We start from the raw sequence: 26,536 nt of genomic DNA, 5'->3' as shown, positions 1-26,536 counted from the left end.
TAAATGATAGTGTAAAGTCATTAAATAGATATTAAACTCTAAAATTAGACTTTCACCAAACATGAATAAAGGTTGGCACTTAAAGTTTGCATTGAATACTGAGCTAAAACTCCAATTTTGTTTGCAAAAAAGATTTGTTAGAGGGTTTGTCTATTATAAAATCAATATTTAAATACAGTTATACCAAGTGTTTATGTCTAGAACTTTTTTTTTCCCTATGGTACGCTTAGAACTTATTAAAACCCTTTTAATAATTTTCAGACGAACAAAACCCATTGTTAACTCTTGTTATACTCTCTATACACAGTTGTTTACATTATATCTTAATATTTTAGCCATTGTAATTGATTACACTGGACGCACTACAGAGGTTGATCGTTGGCTCCACAAGTGTACCAATCTCACAATTAATAGGGTTACTGGTAGAATATCATTTCTACGACATTGAATTAGAATGCACGCTAGAGATCAACCAAACACTACCGAAGACGGATTCAAACAATGGAGATCAAATGGATTTATACTTCGTAAATATTTGAATTAAAATTTCCAAACTTAAATTTGAATGAGTGTCATTTTGAAAACCAATTCTTTCCCTTCCTCTGAATTTTAAGGTAAAATTAAGACAAAACTCGGATCCATTTAAAAACCAAACATGAAACTTTTGAAGTTTTATCTTTCGAAAATACGTTGAGGTTCTCCCGACAGAAAACCAAGCATACCCTAAAACGTGGGGGCAGTGAAAATGTAGAAAGGAATACCACATTTGAAGTAAACTAGAAAGTGTAATCGACTTTATCCCATAAACTAAAAAAGTAGTCCACTTAATTCGTTTTCTTCAAATATGATCCACGTTTCCTTGTCATCAAATGGTCTTTTTTGTTCCATCTGCCACAAGTATATAATATTCTTCACCATACAAGGTTATGATAGAATGTTCCAGTCCTCCAGACTAATTAAACAAATATTTATACATCGCCTCCTTGCTTCTACAAAATTCTAAACCTTAAAGAACCATATTAAAAACTCGATTCTCTATTCCTCCTGATGCGGCCTACGCTCTATACATATAAATACTAGTATACATTCATATGTATTTTTTAGCAAAGGTTAAGAGTAGTTTAAAAATGCTTTAACCTTTCTGAATTCACTTGGATATATCAGCACAGAATCTAAACAGAGACCCCCTTTAGTATGTGTGCAATCAATTTGAGTCATAGAGAATTTAACTTTTGTTGATGCATTGCCATCCTCGACAACAAAATCGCCTGCGTGGTAATAGATCCATTTACCTGGTCCGTTCAGAAAACACTGGGATGCAACATACTGTCCATCTGAAGTCCATAGCTGGAAACGTACAGGCTTTTTGTCCCAACCATGAACATGCTCGGTGTTGCAGACTCGTCGTCCAAACCTCTTGCCGGCTCGCCCCAGATGTATTCTGAAGAATACGCTGTATTTCCCAGCTGGAAATGGGAACTCAACTTCCCCATCCACTTCAAACCACCAGATTTGCTGGAGGTATGCAACACTGCTGAATCTGCAAATAAAGGAGATGAAACTGGCTTTACTCCAAGGCGCTCTATTAAAGCAAATCAACATTTAAACAAGACTTATTTTGGCAATTAAACTACTAAATTAGAGCTTCACAACTTGCATCACCAACCAGAATAACAATAGAAAATGAAGTGCAATCTTCATTATCATAAATGTTTTCCTCCACAACATCACAAGTCAAGAACAAATTTCAGCCAACACGGAACAATCCCAAAAGCTACAAGTTTGACATGATAGGTGAATTTACAGCCAGAAGACTTCTGAACATGGGAAAAAAAAAAAGAAGCAAACAGCCCCCAAAATTACCAGGTAATAATTGTTGCAATAGGCATGGTTTTAAATTGTGGTCACAAGCACAATATCAAAGTCTTTTAGGCCTCCACAACTGCAATTACAGTGACATTATCCACATATGTCTGCAATTTTCCACAACATAGTCGCAATCATAATTTAAAGCCTTTTACAATCCCAGTTAGCCCCTTCAACTTCAATCAGTTTATTGATCTCATCCTATGGTTGAAATGATTTCATTATTTCAGTGAATACAAAAGAGTAAAGGGGCAGAGAGTGACACAATCAACTTTTGACAAAAAAAAAAATGTAGCAAAAATAGTCATACCCTTTGAACAACATATACAGCATATTGAACGACTTCAAACAAGGGAATAAAATGCAAAGATAGCATTCTACTAAAAACGATATAAACAAAAAGGTTAGCAAATAAAAGGATTAGCATAAAGGATGTGGAATGGAATACAAAGAACATCATATTACTCATATTAACATCATTTGGTATATGGTATGATATTCTAGGAACTCAATTGATTCTAATTTTGGAACCTCTTTAGTACTTCACAGTTACTAGGTAGGTTTTTTTTGTTTAACTTAATACTTAGGGTTGTTACTTATTTAGGGGTGTCTCTCAACCCACCAGCGTTCTCCCACTAAATAGATCGCTTTCACTTAATTAACCTAGGCTAAGTAATAGAAAGAAAAGGAATGAAAATGTTACCTAGATTCGTCAGTGGGGATATGGTTCCAGTTTCTCCTATCATCAATCCCTGTTATGGAGAGTCCCTTGGCCGAAACGCACAAACACAGTTTACCCATGCCTCGATCCAGCCAAACTTTCTGCAAAACACACACACGAACACATCTCTCTCTTCAACTCCACTTCCTCTCACATTTTATTTTATTTTTAAAAAAAAAGCACAAACCAATAATAATCATGATAAGGTTATTAGTTATTATTACCTTGGTGCCGTCGTCGAGAGAATTGAGCCTGCAAAGCCTGGCGTAAATCCCTCTCTTGCCCAAATGGGAGGGGAAATCGGCGAAGATGCGGCGGAGAAGGACGTCGTAATTGGGCGGCAGCTTGGACTCCCAGACGAAATCGGCGGAGGAAGCGCCGCGAAAAGCGCGATTGAGGGTTGCGAGCTTGCAAATCTGGGGCGGATCCATGTAGGTCATGATCTGAGCGACACAACTCTCGGGCAATTCGCCCAAACTCGACGCCGGCGACGATTCCGACGGCGCCGGCTGGGAGGACGAAAAGCGAATACCCATGAAAACGTTAAGTTGAAATGAAAATGAAAATAGGAACAGATTTAAGGAGGAATTGGTTTTCTGCCTTTGTTTGTTTCCGCTAGACAGCGGGATCTGACCTGGACTTGACGGAATGCATCTATATCTCATCTCAATTATATACCATCACTCTGATCATTATTTTTAATATTAAAAATCAATTAAACTAATAATAATATCTCTCATTATTGATAATTACCGTAATTCAATGAAAACTGGTAATAATCCGATAATGGTTGTTGCTTTTTCGTCAAAGGGGGGGTTTAAATAAAATATAATATTTTCTTTTGAGGAAAAAATAAAATATTAGAAACTATAAGTTTTTTCTTCAAGTCAAACTTGCATTTAATTAATGTTAAAATATCGATATTATACTAGTCTGAATGATATTTGACTTATCCCTATAAACATAATTTTAGGTTTAGTCATAACTAAAGGACAGAACAAGAAAGAATAGACATGAGTAGTAATTACTCATTACCTATCCTTTTTGGATAAACATCCGTTATATGTTCATCTCGGATGCTTGTAAGTATTTTTTAAGTGGATACTTATGAATATACATTATTATTATTATTATAGTTGACTATATTTTTATTTTTTTTCTAATAGTTCTTCAAAGATATAATTTAACGGTAAAAATTAAAATTATTTAAATATTCCACAAATTGAAATTATTAAATTTAGAAACTAAATTTCAACTAAAATTAAAATGCTTCAAATTCACAAATTAAAAAAATAAAAGAAAGAAACTAATAAACTAAAACAATACAATCTCATAAATCCAAACAAAACTTAATAAAGTATCATACTTTAATTTTACAAATTTAAACAAGGACATTAAATAATTTTATTATAAAATATGTTTAACAAATACACGCATGACGTCATTCAGTTTTATGATTGCATTGAAGAGTCTCTATTGACTCAAATAAATATATATTTTCTACTCAAAATATATTACTTTTACAAATATAATAACTAATAGGATATAAAAAATATCAATATATTTATATAAATATTATTTTAATAAAATTAATTAAATACTACCTTTATACGGGTGTTATCACCACTTTCATTGATTATAATTATAATTTTATGCCTTAATTTCTTCACAATAAAATATAGAAATTGTAATTTTAAACTAAATTTAATTCAGTCTTGTAACCATTTTTTTAAATTCATTCTTATAGAAATTATGAAATAATATATATATATATATATATATATATATATATATATATATATATATATATATATATATGAATAACATTAAAATTTTGAACAATTTATTGTAAAAAAAATCTATTATCTTGTATTTTTTATTTTGTTATATTTCTAGTTTTCTCATTTCTTTTCAATTTTTCTTCAACGAAACACTCTTAAATTTATTTCATTTTATTTGTTTTAATTTTTCTTTTCTATTTTTATCTATCATATTTCTTATCAATTCTTTACTTTCGTACTAGATACACCCTTCATCTCATTTTTTCACTAAATCATATGGATAGGATCCGTTTTCATGGTAAAATTAATGTTTTTTTTATTAAATCTTAGTGATTCAATTTAAATAATCTAAAGGCTGGAGTTAATTAACTTAAAAAAATTAATTAGTAAATCACGAGATATGATTTTATTGTTTTCAATTAAACTAATTGATAAAAATCACTAATGATAAGACTAGATAATATTTTTCATGATATCGGACAATTTTATCTACATAAAACATGAGATCTGAAAATATTTATCATCTTCACCTTTCTTTGCTAAAAAAAGTTTTGAAGTTAAAATTTGTATCATTATCCGTACTCTCAGAAGTAGAACTTTCCATTCGCTCCACTTCAATGTAACAACAATGCTTCACAATTCAATAATTAATATTCCTAAAAGATATAAAAAAGTAAAAAAAAATTATTATGATTTACTGTCATTTTTTTATAGTTAATATTCTCTTTTATGATCATATAAAATTGCCCAATACACAAGAAAAACATTACATATGGATAGGAAAAAAAATCAATTCTATATTTTTCTTTTGAAATATCAAAATTATTAATAAATCCAAACCTAATATAAAGAGTGACCAATCTTTTATAAACTGCGTAACCCCAATAAGAACAGAGTAAAAGAAAGACGAGCATAGATGCTAAATATTTTTTTTAGCAAAGAAAGACATACATAGATGGTATTTTTTTATGAAATTCAAAATCTTGTTTTAATGAAGGTAGGATGGACAAATATCAATGAAAAATATTATATGGTGTTGTTATTAATTATTTTGATTAATTAATTTAATTAAAAATAATAAAATCATATCTCATGATTTATTAATTAGAATTTTATTTTATTTCAAATGAATCAACTACATCTTTAATCTTTAAATCATTTAAATCGAGTGACTGAGATTTGGTGTAAAACATTTATACACATGCAACATATTCTATTTCGTGTATATATATATATATATAAATTTTCCCGTGGAACTCCTCGTGTGCACCTTCTATAATTTGACTCAATGACGAGTTATCATCTATTAAAAAAAAAACTCGCTTTTAAACATTTTAAAATATATTATTTTATCATTAAAATAAAGCGAAAATAAACACAATTTTCTTTTGGCAAACGGGCTAAGCAATAATTTTATTTTTTTATAAACCAACATAATGACGTGTATTATTGGTAGGTAATACTAAATCTCGTTCTCATTCCATTTACATGCTATTTTAATTCCCTATTCCACCATCACTTTTGTCCTTTTTAAATTATTATTATCGTCTGCCTAATCTATATCGGCACCGGCCTCTTCCACAATTTCATTTTACAACTCATAAAGCTGACAGCTACAGTTATACTATGCAACTAAAACCAGACACTAGTACTCCGTGACCATTCCTCCATACATTTCAATTATATAATAAAAAAGTTTGATAAACACTTATTTAACACATGAAAAAGTAAAGGAAAATTAACTTTGGAACTGAAATTTTAATTTTATTTTAAAAAAATTACATCATCTTAATTTTACCTCATTCGATCACATCAATTAAATAGAAGATTGACGTCAGAATGAAATTGGTTCCGAACAAACTATCACACAGGAGATCTTCTCACTGTTTACTTTGAGTTGCGTAAATGATCTCTTCTTCGTAGGTGTGGATCCCTTCATTTTTTTTTCCCTCAATTTCTTTCCTTGTAAGTTTTTGAAAAAAATATGTTACTTCCCAAAAAAGTGTATATCATCTCTTTGATTTATTTTTCTAAAAATTTATAAAAACAAAAAAAGTTCAAATGGATCATTTAGTCTTTTATTATATTTTATGTTTTAATTTAATTATTTATCTTTTAAAAAATTTATTTGGATATTTTATGTTTAGAAAAAAAAACTAAAATGATCAGTCTAGTACAAACTTAATTCTATTAAGAAAATAAAAATGTTAATCATTAAAAACTATCACTGTAACAAACCTCCTCCCTTCTCTAAACCTCCGATCATCGGCAAACTTGTAATCTGAACAGGAATTCACATATTGAAATGACGAAAGAAAAAAAAAAAGGGGAGGGGGTTTTGGATTAGGGTGCAAAGGAAGCGGCAATGGAATTAAAATTTCATTTTTGTTTTGCCAAATTTTCTTACTTTTGCGTGATGGGTGTTTGTTTGGCAGTGAAAGTTTCAAGCTTTTTTTGGTTTTGGGTTGGTGGGTTTTGGAGGTTTGGCATCATGTGGTGAGGGAAATGTGATGGGGGTGAGTTAAGTTGCTTTGGATTTATGGGATTTTACGGTGAATTTTGTTGTTTCATTATAATTTTTATGGTTTTGAGTCAATGGGATTTTGCAACTTTGTGTCACCTGGTGGTAAAATTGAGATGAAGCATGATAAGTTGATTTTGGTTTCCTGAGGTTTCAAAATAAAATTTCAGACGAAATTGGGGTGGTAGAAGATGAGGGAGGAAAAAGGAAAAGGATTTTTAATTGTCAATATTTTTATTTTATTAATGGTATTAAATTTATAGTAATGGAAGGATTTTTTTTATTTTTTTAAAATATAAAAGATCAAAAGAATTTTAAAAAAAGATAAAAGATCAATTTTAAAAAAATAAAATAAAAGATTAAATAGGATATTTGACCTTAAAAAAATAAGGAAAAAAATAAATGAAGGAAATTTATTTCCTTTTTTCGCGTATTAAAGTTGGGTGTACTTGTAAAGATTCTTGCAACTTAAATTAGAATTCAGCAATGATATTTTAAGGGAAATTATGCGTATTGTTTCAGGATACTTATAAAAGTTCCGCTATGTAATACAGTGTATTACACTTAAGGTGGTGTGCTAAGTGATACTTCAGAATAACCTTGTCATATTTATACTTAAAAAAAAAAAAAACAGTGAGTGTATTTCATGTGTAAAGTCTATGTTTATTAGGGTTGAAAGATTGAGAATAGTGGTTGCGTGATTTCGAGGATTGAGCTGGGCGAATAGGTGATGGTTATCTTTTGAGGACTGACACCCATGACAATAAGTTGGTTATACAACAAGAGGTTCTGGTAAGCAGTTGATGATCGAGTAAAGTCACTTGGTACTATTATGCTTCCGGAACCAATTTATTGATAAAATTGAAAAAACAAACATTTGAATACATATTTTTTAATTGAAAAAAATAATTTTAAAATACAAGAAAAAAAATGAACGAAATTCTGAGTGGTTTGGGTTGCTGTAAGCAACCCCATGAAGAAAAATGAGTTTTTGACATTCATACCAAATATTTAATAACTGAGAAGTGATGCAATAGAAAGTAGTAAGATGAATATACAAATCCAGATATGTAAAAAAAGAAGTAAAAATTACCCTTAAAATTCGACAATTTTCATAGTTCAGTCGCTCTAAAAAGAACATACATTCCTTGTCATTGACCAAAGACCATTCGTGCAAAACAGAAAAAAATATATATATAAATTAACAACGTGTATGACTCATCTCCACAAGACCACAACACGTTGGTTGGATTTGCTGGCTTACGTTACGGGCAGGTGTCCATAGGATCATACGCAAGGATGTCCACCCATAAGAGTGGCTAGTGACTAAGACTCTTTAATTTTAAAGTATATATAATATAATATCACTATATATGTGAATTAAAAAGCAGGTAGAATAATTGTCCCTAGCTTAATTAATAATACTAGTAGTATTCTGCATCTTCAAAAAATAGTCTCATAATTATTAATTGTATCACATACCCTTGATTCGTCTCGGATCTATAAAAAAATACAAGGTTGTCCAAATGCCAAATGTATCACAAAGAAAAACTCTAGATGATTCGAGGATGATATGATTTGATGTGTGCATTTCATACAATTATGCAATGCAAGATGCATTATCGTATGAAAAAGTATAAGTTATATTATTATGCAAAAATTTGCAGAATGGTTAATGAGTAAATTGCTTTAATCCCCCGAGGTGATTTTAAGTGAAGTCTTCGTCAGATGCTATCTTTTGGTAAGGGCAAAAACGGCATGGAGTACCAATAGTTCCAAAATAATATTTAACAATATGTTTTAAAAAAGTGTGTTGCTGACATTTTTTTAAATAAGAATTAGAGTTAGCGACATATTTTTTTGAATATTTATTTTTTTATTAGTTAAAATTTATTAAAAGTTATAAAATTATGAAAGAAAAGTATTGAATAAAAAATGAAATAAAACATTCTAAAATGTGTGATTTTAATAAATTTAAATAAATAATAAAAAATATCTCAAAAAAATGTTTTAAAAGATGTGTTATTAATATTTTTGGTTAAGTTAAATGTTTCATATCAAATGACCTCCAAAAGCGACAAACCTTTAGGAAATTTGAGCTTAACCAGCCCATCATGGTAAGAAAAGAGAAGACAACAAGAGTAAATAAAAGAAATGGATAATATATAAGAGAAAATACTTAAAAGAGAATGAAAAGTTTGAAGAGAAGAAATGAAGGGAAAAAACGTAAGCAAATATTAAAGCCATACATCATTCTTACTTAAATTTTATGATTATTCATGCCTTATAGATGCAATAGATTCTCATGTCTCATGCATCATACTTCACTTGTAATTAGAGACGGAGCTACATTTTTCTAAGCCCCCCTCCCTCCAAATCTTTCAATTTTCTTTATTTTATATACAATCTTTTTTATATACGTACAATAAAAAGTTTAATAAATGTTTTCATATGTAAAATTATTGGCTTATGAAGCAGTATCATTTTTATATATACATGTGTTGTAGTGTGACTTGTAAACATTTTTTTAGTTTCGCTAGTATCACTCTAATCAAACTTATGAAGCAGTATTATTTTTTTCTTCTAAATTAAGCAAGTTAGTTTTAATATGTGAAACTTATGCAGACGTTTACTAAATTCGGAAATTTGATTTACTTATTCTTAAACTCACTCTACATATTTCAGACTATCACCTCTGCATGTATAACTAAAAATTTCATTTTGTTGCATATATACTAAAACTTAATAATCATTAGTTTTCGGACAAAATATCTTTCAGACTATAACCTCTCCAGGTGTAACAAAAAAAATCTGATTCAATGATCAATGGCATGCTCCTTAGTCCTCATATTGGTCCCTTCTCTTAATTCTCCCCACCATAATAAAAAATTCTCTCATGATGGAACGAGTGATGACAAAACAAAGGAGGAATGCATGTATGTTCTATGATACATTTGAGTCCTATTTTTCTTATTTTGCGGCATATATTTTTAAAGTTTTCTATTAAATTAAATTATCGTTTGTTTTCTTTTATTAAAATTAATAAAACGTCAAAACTAATTTACAGTTACGGTGTTTCAGTCATTAAAAAAAAAAAAACCTCTAGATAAAAGTGAATTCTCACATGCTATTTTTCATATATGAGGGAGATTTTAAATTGAAACTATGGTTGAGAGTTATATTAGTGACAGTAGATATTTCTTGTTATGGTACATCTTATCTTTTTAATTATCAAATTTTTAGATAACAATTACAGTTTGTTTGGATAGAGATTTTAAAAATTTAGAGAATTTTAAAATTTTAATTGCTTAAGTTAAAATTCTTTCATTGTTAAAATTTATTGTTTGGATAACAAGATGACTTGATAGATAATTAGATGAACTTATCCCAAATGAAGGAACAATCACTATGAATGTCACTCTCTTACAACATCCACTCTCTCCCTTCCAACGCGCCACCGCCCCAACCTCCTCAGAATTTGCGATCACAAGCTTCTCTCCCTCCTTCACGATCGCAAAATTGAAGAAGCTTGGCTCGCCTACTCTCACTCCACGCACCTCCCTAACTCCACCTGTCTCAATCGCTTGGTCTTTCAGCTCCCTTACTAGAACACACTCTCTTCTCTCACGCACGCCCAGTCCATCGTCACGCGCCTCCACAATGAACGTCAACTTCACTGCCTCAACGCAAATTGCCTCGGCCTCCTTGCTGTCTCCACCACCAAGGTCAACCACACGCTCTACGCTGCCTCCTTCCTCTGCTTCATGCTCCGCTCCGGCTACCTCCCTCACGTCAAGGCCTGAATTTTCATTGTCGGTCACCTCACCTCCTCCCCTGATCGCGGACATGGCCCCGCAGAGGCCTTCTGTGAAAGTTGCTGGAAATTTTAGAATTTCTTCATTTTTTAAAGAATTTAAAATTCTAAGTTTATAATTAAAAACAAATTTCATTTTAAAATGTCAAAATTTTAAATTTCTTCTAAATGAGCATCCAAACAGATTATTTAGGTGGGAGGAATTTTAAATCCTAATTACTTTACTCATTTTAATTGCCAAACACAATCTTAGGATTCATTCATGACCAAGATCCCAAAGAATTTAGAAAATAGGCATAATGTCAAGTAACAGTTTGAAACGGCAGATTTAAGAAGCTTATAGCTTGACTAAAATTGAGAAGATACACGATCTTTCGAACTCAACTCAAAATGGCAAATAAAGCTTACAAGACTAAACTCAAAATGGCAAATAAAGCTTACAAGACTAAAAACAAATGCATTTGACATGTTCAGCTCAACAGCGGGAGGGAGCACATATATTTATTAGATACATTAATCGTAAATGTATTTTCAATATTTTGACATTTGCCTGTCATGATACAATGAGGAAACAAAGTGGCGAATTCATTGCATGTTTCAAAGTAAAACTTGTACCTCAATCATTAGTTTTCAATCAAAATATCTTTTATAACAAAAAAATCTGAATACAATGATCATTAAAAGCTCCTCAGTCATCAACATAATAATTCCCAATCCGAATTCTATTCACCGTACTGGAAAAAAAAAAAAAAAAACATTCCCTCATTAGAGTGTGTGGTGACAACAAAAAGATGTGAAAGACAAACAAACTTTTGTGTATCATTTCCTGCTTTGAAATGATGCAGACATCAGCGGCAAATACTAGAGTCAACAGTTTGATGATTGCCCAACCATTGGGATATTATTAGCAGCTTGCTTCAAATAATCTAGAAGAAAATTATTATTGATACAATTTTCTTACGGGATTTTCATAAAATGTCTCAATAATTAATAATAACTTAAATGTTCTAATTATTATTTTCTTAAGGGACTTGAAGTTTACACTTTTTTTTTCCTCAAATGATTCCGGAAAGATCGTATGCTCAGGTTAAGGGTACAACTACTACAGAAGATCTCAGTACGGTGCTCCTTACCAATAGATACATAGATATATCATAGGGGGGGAATATTATTTTGATCTATTATATTTTTTATTATATTTTTATTTTTATTTTGATGTTTTATGTTTTAAAAGATTTATTTTAATCTTTTATGTTTGCAAATAGACTCAAGATAGTTCTTTTGTCAATTTTTTTAACACAATTAGCATTTTAAATTATAAAATAATTAATTTTATAAAGATTGTGTTATTTTTTGGTTCAATGGTTCTCAGGAGAGAAAGCTCAATAGCAAAGAGGCCACAACAAGGAAAAAAAAAAAGCCTAGCTAAAACTAAGCGTGAATACCAAATACCCACGCGCAAATCAAAAGATCATAAAATAGAATTATTAAATCATAAAAGAAATCAAGATGCTTAATAATTTCAATTAAATGTAAATAATTATAAATATTAAAAGTTACATCTTATATACAATTAAATGAAAACATTGTACTTGGATCCAATAATACATCAAGGAGACTTAACAAAATATTTAAGACTTTATTTAATACTTTGTCTTGTCTAAAATTTGTTTTGCCGGGATTGATGATAACTAAAATTTAGTAGGCTAAGGCTATATGCAGAATATCAAGTGGGGGTAACTTGATGAGAAAATAATGTAGCATATATGTAGTGTCTTGTATGCCATAGAATTTTAAACCCAATTGCATTAGAAAAATAAATATTTCCAAGGATGAAAATGTACATATGATTGACGTTAAATGATTTATCTTGTGATATATTAATTTTAATTTAATTTACAATTATCATGAAATGTTAAAATAAATCATTAATCATTTATATCACTCTCTTAATTCAAAAATGAAAATTTTAACCCCACCCTCGATTAATTCACAAAAACTCATCGAACAAGCTTTTATTGTTGCTGCATATGTAATCATTCTTTTTTATCTTTATATCAAAAACTTAAACATGCAAAAGATACTATTGGAATGATTGCGAAGTCCTTGCAGAATTTCGAAACTGCAAAAACAAGTACAACTGCAACTCATCAGAAAACCATCAGTCCTACAAAAAAACATTTGAATTATAAACCATGTTCGTGTATGAATGCTTCAAATTAAATGTAGTGAAAATTGGATGCCATTCTGGAAAGTTATCCTTTCAGGTGCATTTTAGGGAACGGGTGGGTTGAAGTATAGATCAGGGGGAGGCAGGAGATCATCATTTAGAAATCTTAGCAGCCAGTTCTCTGACCAGCTTAGCAGCTACCATGGCAGTCATTCCATCAACGGTATCACGTTGCGGGTTAAATTCGACCACGTCTCCAGCAACAACAGCGCCTTGAAGATTGTGCAGGATGTTGAGAACATCACGGAAAGAAAGACCTCCTGGCTCTATGTGAGACACTCCTGGAGCAAAGGCGGGATCGAGACAATCCACATCTATTGAGATATATACACCTTTAACACCTTCCCCTAGTTTCTGCAAAACAAAATCCCCAAGGTTTACAAACCATAATAGCACCAAATCTCAAAACAAATGACATTAAATTCCATTTGGGACAATATCTTTGCCCCAAAAGAACCACATTCCCTTCCCTACCAAAACAAATGCATAGAAACCTTGGAAATTGGAAGCAAGGATAGGAAAGAGAAATGCTGAAATGTCATTTCTCCAATGTGATAGTTTTTTTTATCAGCAAATATTAGTTTTTAGTATTGGTAGTTTTTGTTAGCTCGCCAATGTGATAGTACTAATTGTTGTTATCATCAAATAAAAATGAAGTTTGTCCATATAAATGGTTGAAATTTCTTTATATGTAAAGACATTTCAGAGACAATATCAATATAAACCCTCAGCCCTCAATCCTTTGTAGAAAACAATTTGATTCAGGTCAAAAGCTATCCTTAAAAATTTGCTTTACTTCCCGGAGGTTTCCTTAAGGCTGCATGGTTGAGGGAACATATACAGCATGTATACAATAGGTATGGTTTCTGAGCCATGCTTGATAGATACAGGGGTGACATGAAATAGCATGTGTCAGTGTGTGTGTGTGTAAAAGACACATGCCCGATGCACAGAGAGAGAGAGAGAGAGAGGCAAAGAGGGGTAGATACCAGGTTCTCTAGAAAGGGGCGATCCCTTGAAAATGTTCGCATTTCATATTGCTCAACACCAAATTTTTTGGCTTGTGCACGCCCTTCAGCTGTTATTGATCTAATACCAACCTGAAATAAATTGATGAATTAAAAACATGAAGAATATGTGATATACATCACACAAAACATAGATTTAGCTTGAAATATTTAGACAAAAATTAAAGAAATGAAAGAAACATGAATGTCTTCTTGCCCATTTATCAGATAAATTCAGCTAGTAGAACTAGAGAATCATTTTTGATAGGATGGTTGAATATAATCAAAACTAAATTTCAATAAAACACATTTGCTTTGCAAAGTGGTTTTATGAGGATTGAGGAATTCAACTGACATAGTTCTACCTACTTTCTGGTCAAATTACACATTGTTTCAGATAATCGATAATGGATCAGACTATTGTTCAAGAAGGAATCATAAGTAACAATATGAACAAGGGTAGAAATATTTTTAGGTTTAAATATAATGGGCAATGAATTCCTTCATTTTTGAAATCGGATACATAGAAGGATTAGCCACATCATCCATATGTCCTACTCATAGTAGTTGTTTTCTTTCCACATGTCCCTAATGATTACATCCCGAGTCCTCATCAAGTTCTATTTATGATTTATTATCTAAATAAAATCTAGCTCTATTCTACAAAAAACAATCGGCCAGTGGTACATAGCCAGCCATAAATGTAAAACAGAATATAAATATGCTAAATGAGTTAGCATGTTATCACCAGAAAAAGCATGGTTTATGTTCAGAAATGTCTTAATAAATTAAACTGCTTAGATTATAAATATAAATATGCAAATATTAAAGAATTGCCTGCAAGAGACGTCGAACATAGTCACCCTCCATGACTCGAGCAAAAGAAGAAGCATGTGAATAAATGTTTCCTTCAAAGGCATCATAGTTATCAGGATGCGCATCAAGATGAAGAACATCAACTGGTCCTCCAAGCTTCTCAGAGACAGCTCTGATAACTGGAAATGATATTGAGTGATCACCGCCTAAAACTAAGGGACATAATGGATCCTGGAAGGATGTAAACACCATGAGAGTTAAGCTAATATGAAGTTCAAACAGCAAGTTATCAGAAAATGGAAAAAATTATGATAATTCAAGTGATTGTAGACTTGGTGCAAAAAAAAGCTATTATTTTCACCAAAAAAAAAAATCCATTACAAGCTTTCAGAGAAATAAATCCAAATAATGAAATACAGGGATCATCAAAGATTTGGTCTTGCCATGCCACACATGGATCCTTCCATACTCATGTTCAAACAATTCCCAAGAGACTAATATTCTTTTCAAAACTTATTTACGATTATTAATTTAACTGATTAATCAGAGCTGAGAATCTTGCTCTGTTAAAAGACCAAAGCAAATGCAATTTTCTATGACTAATCTATTAAACTGATAAATTCTTCCTTAATGCCAGTGGGTTTTCAGAAAATACTACTAACAGGGAGGGGGGAAGTTGCAATCAAACTCCAACAAATAATGTTGATACTAGAAAAGTAAAACACTTCACAATTTTTTTTTCAGCAAACTTTATCAAATATAAATCACAATGCACTAAAAATAATAAGAAACAAATTGAACTAAAAAGAAGAAGAAATGACATATATTGCATGTTGTAGAAACTGTAATTTAATAATCCCAAACAATTTGATAGCATTCAAAGCACAGGCTCACAAATTGAGAATTTACCTCCTCCATCACTAACTTTACAGATTCACCAATTACATTCATTAATCTGTGATCATCTACCCCACAATCTCGAATTTCCTGGATAGGAACATCACCAACATCAGTTAGCACTCGTGCATCTTGTAATTCCTTGCCTGCATAATCAGAATCGTGCTATTATAAGTACTTGTTATCATAATTTACAAGTAATTGCAGGCACAAAACAAGAATGATGAAGACATGTGAAATATGTTGCTTCCATGACCACTGGAGATTCACAGCCAAAGAATAACTAGATACAGGTGAGCAGGCATCATCACAGAAGTCCATGCTATACTAGGAGAATACAGCCAGAAGAGAAGGTGTCTATGGTAATTGAAATGTGAAAAGCATAAAATTCCATTATTTATATGAATCTAAAGAAATAGTATCCATAATTTCAAAGTTCCAATCCAGTAAGAGTTTTGTATTCTTGAATCTTTTACTAACAAGATTTGTTGAAAATAATCAATTACCAATTGCAGAGTTTACAAAGCAAAATTTAAGCTATGCTAAAACCAAAAACACTATCAAAGATTTTTACTATCCAAAGGAAAACCATATGACTACCTTCTTCAGTTGTTGAGTTGGTGCTACCACACCAAATGGCCTCCCTAATGCGAGGAGGTGCAAATGCAGGCCCTTGAAGGAACGATGAATTATGTCCCAAAGGAACTCCAAGAAGAGTTGAAGTTGCTTTAGCACCTCCCAAAGCACGCACAAGTTCTCCCTGGAGAAAAACAACTTCTGCATTTATATTGCTTTCATGCAAAGCTTATAATAAAAATCACTGAAATAAAATATAAAATTGTGGGACAAAGGACACAACACTAAATAAACACAAATTCAGTCAAGCAAGATAAAAGCAAATATGACATGCCTTAAGCTTTGCTCTTTCTCGAATAAGTGTAAGTGAAGCATCTATGACACGATTTTGGCCTTTCTCTAGCAAAGCAGCAGATACTTTTGCTGCATCTAGTCTTGGCATGTAACGGATGCCTCTGCGTGTTATAATTGACATTTCTGCATCAAACAAATAAAACAATTAATATATATTTAGAGGCCAAAGAATTTTGGTTAATTTTACTCATTACATGCCAATGGATTTTTGCTTGAAGAGAAGTGAACAGAGATTTGCAAAAATCAATTCAAACTTTAGAGTTATCAGTATCAATAACACTATACATATCTAGTACACAGAAATTTGGTAAATCAAGGGACCATTTGGTTCTAGAAAATATTTTCTATTTTCATTTTCAATTACAAATATGGCACCTTATTTTCACTTATTTTTTGTTCCCAAAAGTTTGTATAGTTTACAGTTTACATTGAAGAAACAACTTTTTATTGTTTTTTATTGAAACAAAGTGGAAACATGGGGACATTTATGTAATTAAAAGTGAAAGCAAAATAAAAACAGAAAACATTTTCTCAGACCAAACAGCCCCTATCCTCTCATCCTAAAACCCTAAACCCAGCAAACACAACCAACCATGTGACTCAACCCCAGGCATACACCAAGAAATCTCTTCAACCTCAATGTTGAAACACTAATCAGAATGTCTTTCTTTGTGAATCATTAAAATCAAAGTTCAAACAAATAGGTAACCAGATTATTTATGTTAACCTCCCCTTAACTTCCTGTTTTCTTTAATCAAAAAACAGTACAACACCTGTCAGAAACAATAGTTGATCCTACCATTTCCACTATTGAAAAATCTATAACTTAAACTACTATAAGAGCACTTTGTTTAGCAAAAATGAATAGCATCGAAAAATATATAGATCTTTCAATTTTTCTTCTTTTCATTTTCGGACAAAAAAATAATCAATAAATTGTTGAACACCCAGTACTGAAGATTGCTCAAACTTTAACTACCCCAGATGACAGATTCATCGTTAATTTTCTCAGCATCAAAACAACAACAACCAAACATGGCTTAAAAATTTAAATGGATACCTTGGAACTTGAAAGAGAACAGCGGAAACCGTCAGAGAGAGAAAGAGAGTAAGTAGTGTGAGAATGGAAGTGGTGCTAATTATACTTGGAGTTCTACTTTTATAAATTTGGATTGGATATTCCTGAATGGCATTATTCTATCAAGATTGGCCTAAATGCTCTCTATGCAATTAAAAGTGAAATAACTTTGGATTGGATATTACTGAATTTTTTTAATAATAGCTGCATTAAAAGGTATGTAATTAAAAGTGAAATAACTTTGGATTGGATATTCCTGAACAATTTTAATAATAGCTGCATTAAAAAGGAATGTAGTTTATGTTTTTCAACTTATTTTAGTTAATTTTTAATTTTTTTTCTATTGAAAAGTTTATTTACGTGTTTGATAAATAATTTTTTATAGTAATTTTTACTATTTTTTGAAATATTACTTGAAACAATGTTTTTTAGAACATTAGCTCTTAACTTATAGCTTTTTATATTTTTTATGTTTAATGTATTTATCAAATTTATCACTTACTCTTTTTAAATAAATCAAAATTTTATTATTATTATTTTTTACTCATTCATATATTTGTCATTTCATTTTTTCCTCCGAAGATATAGACTCATTTGTTTCCCAACATGCACATTAACCTTTCTTCTCGAGATAATGGTATTTTAAGAAAGAAAAAATTCACTCCCCATATAATACTTTGATATGTTATCTTTACAATATTTTAATTGGAAAATTTTTCAATATGGATGAGTAAAAAAAAGAACAATAAAAAAACATAGAGATTGATTACGGTTGTGCTTTAATAGCTTCTCTTTACCATTCATCATTTACTCTTGATGTTTTTTTTTTTTTTTTTGCAATGGCTGAAATTTTCATTATTCAATTACAGTGGTGCTCTTGTATCGTAGCATGATATAAGTTACTTTTAATTAGGGTATTGTTTGTTTATATTTGTTTGTTTTTCATAAGTTGTGAATTTAGTGATGTAGGATAATTCATCCTTTTTGTAAGGCATTACTTTTGTAATTTGGTTGACATGCCTTGTAATGAGAGAAATATAAAAACATGCCTTATGTTTTTGTATTATCTATTGACATTCAATTCTTGACACATGTTATGTTGGATTTTTTATATGTACAATAAAATTTTATTTGCTCTAAAAAATTTCTAGTACTTCATGATGAAATTATTCTTGTATTATATTTCTAACTATGATGCACACTTTTTTTATATATATTTCATTTTATTTTTTTACTTCAATTCGTTCATTATACTCTTTTTTTGATAAATTTACAAGATGACTCCAACTAATAATAATATAGAGGAAGAGATCAATTTTAAATGAACCAATGAGTATGAAAAATCTTTGTGTGAGCTTTACATCAAGTTCATTAGGAAGAATGTGTAACATTTAAATGGAAGGGCATTAATCAAGAATTTGAAGTCGTCATCAACCGCAAAAGTTTTTACAAAACACTAAAGAACAAGTATGATTATATGAAGAGAGATTGGGCATTTGGAAGTTTTTTAAGTTTGGAGAAACTGGCTTAGGGTGGGATCCTACTAAAAGAAAGTTTAGTGATTCAAACAAATGGTTGGATAAAAAAATTAAGGTTAGTTTATTACATATATTGTTCTAGTTAATTTATAATATAAGTAATTCATTATAAGATTTAGTTTAATGATTAATTATTTACTTTTTATTGGAAAAACCTGAAGCTAAAAGATTTCGTAATAAATCAATAGATCCTTCATGATGAACTATGGAATTAACTATTTGAAGATAATTATGCAACTGGTGAAAATGTTGTTGCACTTTCTATGAATCATAATATTGATGAAGTTACGGAATGTGAGAATGTGGACCGTGAGGAAGGAGATAAAGAAATTGATAGGGAAGACTCTCATTATAAGGGGGATGGAAGTGTTGTTTATAGGGAATATAATTGATATGCTTCTCAAGTGAAAGATTTGTTAAATGAAGAACATATTTTTTTGCCTAATTTCATGCATGAGTTTAGTAGTACCAAAGCACATGACCAAGGTCATAGTAACACCCCAAGTACTAACAAATATGCACAAACCCAAGCACCCAAGTGAAATATAATATGCACAAATCTACACAAACGAAAATATGGAGGATATATCTAGTGAGATGAAAAAAGTGCACAACAATATTGCTAATTTAATATGGAATAATAGGTTATAGGTCTACTCTAGTTTATTTTATTTTTTATATTATGTTTTGGATATTTTTATATTACATTCTTAATTTAATGATTATACTATTTATTTTATTAATTTAGCATTATAAATCAAGACATTGATAATGATAGATGATAGATTTTTTTTGTTATTATATTTTTTATTTTTTTATCTTGCAATATTTATTTTAACCATTGCACCATTTATAATATTTATTTTATTATTTTAACATTATATTTTGTCTATTATTTTTTGAATAATTTTATATAAGATGATTTATTTTAACTATTATACTAATTAACATAATAAAAGTATAATGTCTACTTAAGTGTTTGCTTATATTATTTTAAATTTGATTAAAAATATTTTAAAAAATAATATAAAATTAATAATAGAATATGTTGACATGAAAAAAATATAACATAAAATAGTAGAATATAAATATATATATTTTTTACATTTTTCATTATTTTAACCATTAGTTTTACCGAATATTTTTAATTTAATAAGTTATTTTTTTAATTTTCAATGACAAGTTAACTTTTCAGTGAATTTTGTCAAATATAACCTAAGTGTGAGAACAAAATAATTAATGACAAATGACCAGGGTTGCAGGGATTAAGGATGTACTCTGAATATTAGTAAAAACTTTCTAATCCAAGACATTATTTTTAGAAAAGTTTGCCACAATGTGACTGTCTCCTGAATTTTATCTGGTTAAGATCTCATATAAGGATGAATACACTCTTATTCCCTTTAGCATCAAACTCACATTAGATAGGCATTATTCTTTCACATGCACTAGTACATATGTTTCAATCAATTGGCAATTGAGCACGTTTTATGAATTTAAGAACCAACGTAGATATGACTCAAAAGCTGAAGGGGATATTGCAATTGTAGTTGTAGTGACACTTACTAATAGTGAGGCCAAAATAACACAGCTATATCATTAACCCAATCCGTAGTTTCTGAAAACCAAATCAGCACAAGAATGTAAGCTTTGAAATAAGAATCTAAGCTCAAGAATTTACTAGTATAGAACCAACCCACTTGAAAATTTTCTTTTTCAAATTGAACAAACTAATTAGAAAATAAACAAAAAGGTGTACCATATGTATTAGCAAGAAAAACAGAGATATAATTCCTATGAAATTTACATGATGGTGATGCAAAAAAGAAAGGGAAATGGAAGAAATGACAATGGTAACCAACAAAAAGTCGAAGAAATCAATCACAAGTAGTTGATTTTGAAAGAACTGAAAGGAAAATTTTACCAAACAGAAAGCATAATCGATCACAACGGTAAGGAACGCCTGATTTGAAGGAATTAGTGGCTGAAAATTTGTACGGAGAACAATGAAATTGATGAAACTTGCACGAAGGGATTTAGGGTTTGCACGAATGAACTCACTGCTAAAAATCTTGTATGAAACTGGGAGTAACGTTTGAAACTTTGACACCGTGAGTAATTGAAGCTTTTTTCTTTAGTTCTTTTCTCACTTGAAGTTATTATTGTAAGTCAAATGAAAATCATAATGTCAAGTTTCTCCTCTAAGTCATATACACAGCAAAAAGTCAGAACAAGTAATATAGGGATTTTTTTTTATGAAAATAGGAAAAACAATATTTACATAGGAGGTGTAGTATGAAAACCAACAAGTCAAGTTGGACTGAACTCAATTTTCTTAGATAAAATCTTGAATTCAAACAATATTTATTCTAAGCGTCAATGTCATGATGATCCAAAAAGATATAATACCAAAAACTACTTAAAGACAGAGCTACATTTATTCTAAATCCTGTGCTTCCAAATCTTTCAATTTTGTTTATTTTATATAATTTTTTTATATATGTAAAACAAAAAGTTTAATCAATTTTTTTTGTATTTTATATGTAAATTTATGGCTTATGAAGCAGTATAAATATGATCAATTTTATTTATACATGACATGTGCTGTAGTGTGACTTGTAAACATTTTTTTAGTTTAACGGGTATCCGTCTAATCCAATCAGATTTTTCTCCCCTCTAAATTAAGCAAGTTTGTTTTAATGTGTGAAACTTGATTTACTTATTTTTAAAATTACTCTACTTATTTCAGACTATCACCTCTGCATGTATATATAACTAAAATTTTAATTTTGTTGCATACTAAAACTTATTCCTCATAAATAATCCTTAGCTTTCGGACAAAATATCTTTCGGACTATAACCTCCGTGTGTAACAAAAAAAAAAAATCTGATTTATTGTTCCAAATCTCGATTTGGAAATTGTAGAAAAAGGAATGGATATTATTTAATGATGCAAACAGAGTGATTCATTAGCTTCTATAACATTTTTTTTAAGGAAATCTGTTACATCTTTATTTCCTCACATTTTAGTTCTTCTCAATTTTTGTCCGAAGCCTAAACAAAGTGGACACACAATGTGTTCCAATTAGGCTCCTTTTAATAAAATTCTTTGCCTTTCAAAAAAATAAAGGTCTAACAAAGTGTTAGTAGAACGCAAAAATTGAATATCTTTCAATATCTTGGGAAGAACAACAAAAAAGTGGTCATAACAAAAAAATTGTTTCCTGGCAAAATGTTGATAGAAGCACCAGAGTCATTTTTGCCTTGACATAGCAAATAGGAAAAAAATATAATCGCATAGAAACCAGAGAGGGACACAACAAATCACTGAATTCATTGATTTCAATCACAAGGACTCGGGGAAAGAATTTCAGCTTACATAACAAAGAATAAAATGTATGAAATAAAATCTAGACATGATCATCATCATCAGGACTATATTAAATAATAAAAATAAGAACATAAGGCAGTATAGTATTGCTGTATTGATACAAATTGCACCAACTAATCTTTGGGCTAGCAAATCTTATCTGCAACAAAGAATGAAAGAATAATAATGATAATGACAATTTTCCCTACCTACAAAGAATACTCTTTATACTCTCCTCCCCTGACCCCTACCCTTTCTTGTGTCTGTCTGTATATCATACTCTGAAGAAAGAAAGAAAGAAAATCCACAGCAGCAACGAATCACCAATCAGATATCAAATCAACTTGGATGAGAAAACGAGGACGAGGTACCCGCAGCAGCATCAACAGGACCCCAAGCAGAGACAGTGTACAAAGGTTGCTCCAACCAACTAAGAGTAACTCCTGTTGCTCCTTCCTTCTCTTGTTTCTTCACACTGTAACTCTCGCAAGAATACATCTTCAACAGCATCTGGCTCTGGCTCAATTCTCTTTCGGTAACACTCATGCATCTGAACCCTCCTTGCTCCACCATCATCCTCCTCCAATTCCCGAAACTCTCGTGCCTCTCCACCCTCTCCCTTCCTTCGCAAGCAATAATGTTCCTTATCTCCTTACCGTACATCTCTTCTATTTTCACCCTCACCGCACTCTCTATCGGAAGCCCACTCTCCTCGATGGAATCAAACAATGCTGAATAGTATTTCAATGAGTTGCACACCCTCGCCTCCAATCTCGTGTGGTTGTGCTCCGCTTCTTGTTCCGCCACGACGACGACGCTGGGTTTCGTGCTGCGGATTAGACCCAAGAAGTCCCTTAAAGCTCCTCCGCTACCGTCGTGGAGTGTCTTGTGAAGCTGCGAAACGCAGTTCACAGCCACCGTTTCGTGCTCCTTCACGTGGAGCATCCACAGCCTCACGTCCTCGAGTCTGTCCACCACAGGGTGGAACTCGAAGGGGAGGTTTAAGACCTCAGCAAAACCGGCGAGTCTCTCTCCGGTTTCGTTGAGGTCCTGTTTGGACTCTCCGATCCCCGTGATCCTCACGTGGATCGGAGGGTTGGACCTCGAAGCTAGGCTTTGGAACAAGCTGGGCCATTGAAGGCCTTGCTTGATGTCGAAATCTATTATGTGGACCCTGTCTTTGCCTTCAAAGGCCCTCAGCAGCATCTCGTTTGATGTGAAATGAAGGAACTTTGGAATTGGGGTTACTTGGTTGAGAAGTCTTAATGCTGTGGCGGATTCATCGTCCTCCACCATGTCGCGTGAAGTGGTGGCGGCGGCGATGTGAAAAACGTGAGGCCAGAGCCTCGTGACTCTGATGGCTAATGCTTCTGTGAAGTAAGCGCAAATGCGGCTTATCGAGGTTGTTCCTTTGGGGGAAGCAAGATCACCCAATTTTGCTATGAAATGGTTGATTGCAGTGACGTTTCTCGATCCAATTGCGTCGACGCAGCCGGTGAGCAAGCTCACGAGCTCGAACCCGTGATGGTCGTCTTCTTCCCCTGCTTCCACCTTGCGGTGATGGTAGTAAGGGTTCCCTGAACCGTTTCCCACTTCGTGTTCTGAAACGTTGTCGTTTAGTCTCAGGCTTTGGCTCTCCGAGGAAGCATTGGAGACGGAGCCTGAGGCATGGTCGTTGTGGTGGTGGGGGTGGTGGTGATGATGAGGATGACGGTGGCTACCCTCGCCGAAATTTGTGATCTTTGTTACGCATGATTCCAGCCAGGGGTTCAAAGGGAAAGGTGCAGAATGAGACACCACTTCAGAAGGAAGAAAACAAACCCTCTCTTGTTCCTCTGAGGAGAAAGAAACAAGTGAAGTGTTGTTGTTGTTAAACCCTCCTAAAGTAGTAGTCTCAACAACATCAGGCTGAAACCAATCACACTCAGTAGTACTGCTACTCTTTTTCCTCTTGGCGAAGGAATCGTCGTGGTGTTCCGCCGCGAGCCTCTTCTTCAAACTCTTGTTGTTGTTGTCGTTGATGATGGATGACTCTTCCACCAATGGTGTTGCTGATGCAGTGATGGCAAGAGGTGGGAGTCGAATGTGTTGCTTGAGAGAACAGGTGCTGGTCTTGGCTTCGATGTGTTTCTGATCCACGGAGAGGCCCACTGGTCTTAGGGGCTGATGATGATGATGGTCTTTGTTGTTGCGAGTGAAGGTGGCGGTGGTGCATGATGGCAGGTCCAATCTCTGCGTGCTCATGGAAGAAGGTAGCTGGAAGTGGCAGGCTTGAAACTGTGCTGGTGCTTCGCTCCTCAATCTGTGCCTTGGTGACAACAATGTCGAACTAGAACACCCAGCCAACATCGTCTGAGGTTTTGGTTTTTGTAACGCCGCTTGCTTCTTCTTCACTCACCCCAATGCTATGTGTTGTGCTGCTTCTTTTTCCCTTCCCCTTTCTCTTTATCTAGTAATAGTTAACTATGCAACAAAATGCTTCCCTTGTGTTGTTTCTAAAAACTTAATTTTGCATGAGTATGTCAAGAAAGAGAGAAAAGAAAATGCAGTGTGTGAAAAATTTCTAACGAATTCTTTTATGTCCAAGAAAAAAAGGAATCCGATGAATTTTAATTTAACAAACGGAGAAAATGAACAAACGAACGTCGGTTTTTTATCTTTACAAATTCGAAGTGTTTTCCTATAATGAATATTGAATCTGTAAGTGGGGGGAAATAATGAACTGTAATGAGAAAAGAATGTGAGGTTGTTATTATATGCAGGAAAGAATGAAAGAATAATAATGAAAAAAGGCCTAGCTAGCTAGCACATGAAAGCCATCATCGGATTCCAGAAGAGTTCAAACAAGGGACATTAGGAAGTAGAAGAAGTAGTAGTAGTAGTAGTAGTAGTGTGATGTGGTTTTTAGTTTGCTAATAAGAAGAAGGGATGAGAAACAGAAACATACACCTTGGAGTTTGTGGCAGAAGTAGTAGTAGTAGTAGTCCTGAGGAGAAATAGTGAAAGCCATATTAGCAGTAGAAACGTTGAACAAGTCCTTCATTTGCAGCGGGTAAACGTTGAACAACCCCACCTCTCTTTTTAAACACGCATTTGCTTGAAACAAGAAACCCCCCACCCCCCTCTCACTTACCCAAAAGATAACACAAACCTTTACCGCTGCTTTATATAACACAAGCTACGTGCGATCTTCCCCTACCACCATGTTGTGGTATACACTTCTTCTTCTTCTTCTTCTTCTTCTTCACCACTCCATGATCGACACGAGCACTGTCTCCATCACCGTAGGTAGTAGTTCCCCTCTTCTCGTCTGGGCCTACGAGTGGTTTTTGATTTACCAGCCTTTGGAGGAAAAGAAAGGAATATGATGATGACAACATGCTCGCCAAAGGGGAGGGAAACACTTTGCTCCTACACCGTCGGATTCACATCCAACGGCGCAGAGATAGGGAGTTATATGACCGTTGAGGGATGTCGGTGAAATATGACCGTTGCGAAGGGGGGTTGGTGTACGGATATTCATGACACTGAGACTTTTCACGTGCCACGTCGAACGTACTGTCCCCTAATATCCGTTCACTTGACCGTTACTTTTACATTCTATAATTATATTACTTATACAAACCTTTTTATTTTTATTTTTTTTTCATTTTTCTGTTACGAAAATTATACTAACTACTTTCTTAATTTCTTTTTAAAAACTCAAAGTCATAAGACTAATTTTTCCTTTCTTTCCACAAACTCTATTCATATTATTTATATCATATATATTTAAAAGAGACCAAATTACTAACCACATATATGTGTAAATGATAATTATCTCGTCTAGCATTTTTTTCGGGCATATGAAGGATCGTAGTTCTGAATTAAATAAACCCAACTTTTTCATTTTTTATAAGTACAGTTTGCAGAGTATATTTCATCGTCATTATGGTGTCTCGTGGGACACGTGGCGCACGAGTCGAGA

The 26,536-nt window shown here is 32.3% G+C and overlaps 3 protein-coding genes across 5 annotated transcripts; all 3 read right to left on the bottom strand.

Moving 5' to 3' along the window:
- Positions 1–772: 772 nt before the first annotated feature.
- On the bottom strand, positions 773–3,235 carry LOC114391942 (F-box protein PP2-A12-like). Its single transcript, XM_028352963.1, has 3 exons — positions 2,812–3,235; positions 2,570–2,688; positions 773–1,540 (listed from the first exon to the last, which is right to left on the bottom strand). Exons 1-3 carry the CDS (start codon positions 3,121–3,123, stop codon positions 1,111–1,113), a joined length of 861 nt encoding a protein of 286 aa, XP_028208764.1. The 5' UTR covers positions 3,124–3,235; the 3' UTR covers positions 773–1,110.
- A 9,481-nt stretch (positions 3,236–12,716) lies between these two features.
- On the bottom strand, positions 12,717–17,796 carry LOC114391924 (arginase 1, mitochondrial). The gene is made up of 7 exons (XM_028352938.1): positions 17,644–17,796; positions 16,564–16,706; positions 16,254–16,413; positions 15,666–15,799; positions 14,778–14,987; positions 13,923–14,033; positions 12,717–13,287 (listed from the first exon to the last, which is right to left on the bottom strand). The coding sequence occupies exons 2-7, from the start codon at positions 16,702–16,704 to the stop codon at positions 13,027–13,029; spliced, it is 1,017 nt and encodes a 338-aa protein (XP_028208739.1). The 5' UTR covers positions 16,705–16,706; positions 17,644–17,796; the 3' UTR covers positions 12,717–13,026.
- A 4,714-nt stretch (positions 17,797–22,510) lies between these two features.
- LOC114393935 (scarecrow-like protein 28) lies at positions 22,511–25,976 on the bottom strand. Of its 3 annotated transcripts, none has more exons than XM_028355442.1 (2): positions 25,703–25,976; positions 22,511–25,555 (listed from the first exon to the last, which is right to left on the bottom strand). In XM_028355442.1, the coding sequence occupies exon 2, from the start codon at positions 24,916–24,918 to the stop codon at positions 22,909–22,911; it is 2,010 nt and encodes a 669-aa protein (XP_028211243.1). In that variant the 5' UTR covers positions 24,919–25,555; positions 25,703–25,976; the 3' UTR covers positions 22,511–22,908. The 3 variants fall into 3 exon arrangements, with proteins under 3 accessions (XP_028211243.1, XP_028211244.1, XP_028211245.1); XM_028355443.1 differs by having other exon boundaries at positions 25,721–25,976; XM_028355444.1 differs by having other exon boundaries at positions 25,727–25,976.
- Between the last annotated feature and the right edge of the window lie 560 nt (positions 25,977–26,536).

This window comes from Glycine soja, chromosome 17, assembly GCF_004193775.1.
Source record: "Glycine soja cultivar W05 chromosome 17, ASM419377v2, whole genome shotgun sequence".
Classification (NCBI taxonomy): Eukaryota; Viridiplantae; Streptophyta; class Magnoliopsida; order Fabales; family Fabaceae; genus Glycine; species Glycine soja.
This window is presented reverse-complemented; position numbering and strand designations above follow the sequence as displayed.

What these genes read in the sequence shown, in the direction of transcription:
- LOC114391942 (XM_028352963.1), bottom strand. Translation starts at nt 3,123, where the DNA reads ATGGGTATTCGCTTTTCGTCCTCCCAGCCGGCGCCGTCGGAATCGTCG. An exon ending in CTCTCGACGACGGCACCAAG is followed by an intron (nt 2,689 to 2,811) that starts GTAATAATAACT and finishes TGTGTTTTGCAG; the next exon opens with AAAGTTTGGCTGGATCGAGG. An exon ending in ATCCCCACTGACGAATCTAG is followed by an intron (nt 1,541 to 2,569) that starts GTAACATTTTCA and finishes CTTTATTTGCAG; the next exon opens with ATTCAGCAGTGTTGCATACC.
- LOC114391924 (XM_028352938.1), bottom strand. Translation starts at nt 16,704, where the DNA reads ATGTCAATTATAACACGCAGAGGCATCCGTTACATGCCAAGACTAGAT. An exon ending in GAGAAAGAGCAAAGCTTAAG is followed by an intron (nt 16,414 to 16,563) that starts GCATGTCATATT and finishes GTTTTTCTCCAG; the next exon opens with GGAGAACTTGTGCGTGCTTT. An exon ending in ATGTTCGACGTCTCTTGCAG is followed by an intron (nt 14,034 to 14,777) that starts GCAATTCTTTAA and finishes AATTTATTTCAG; the next exon opens with GTTGGTATTAGATCAATAAC.
- LOC114393935 (XM_028355442.1), bottom strand. Translation starts at nt 24,918, where the DNA reads ATGTTGGCTGGGTGTTCTAGTTCGACATTGTTGTCACCAAGGCACAGA.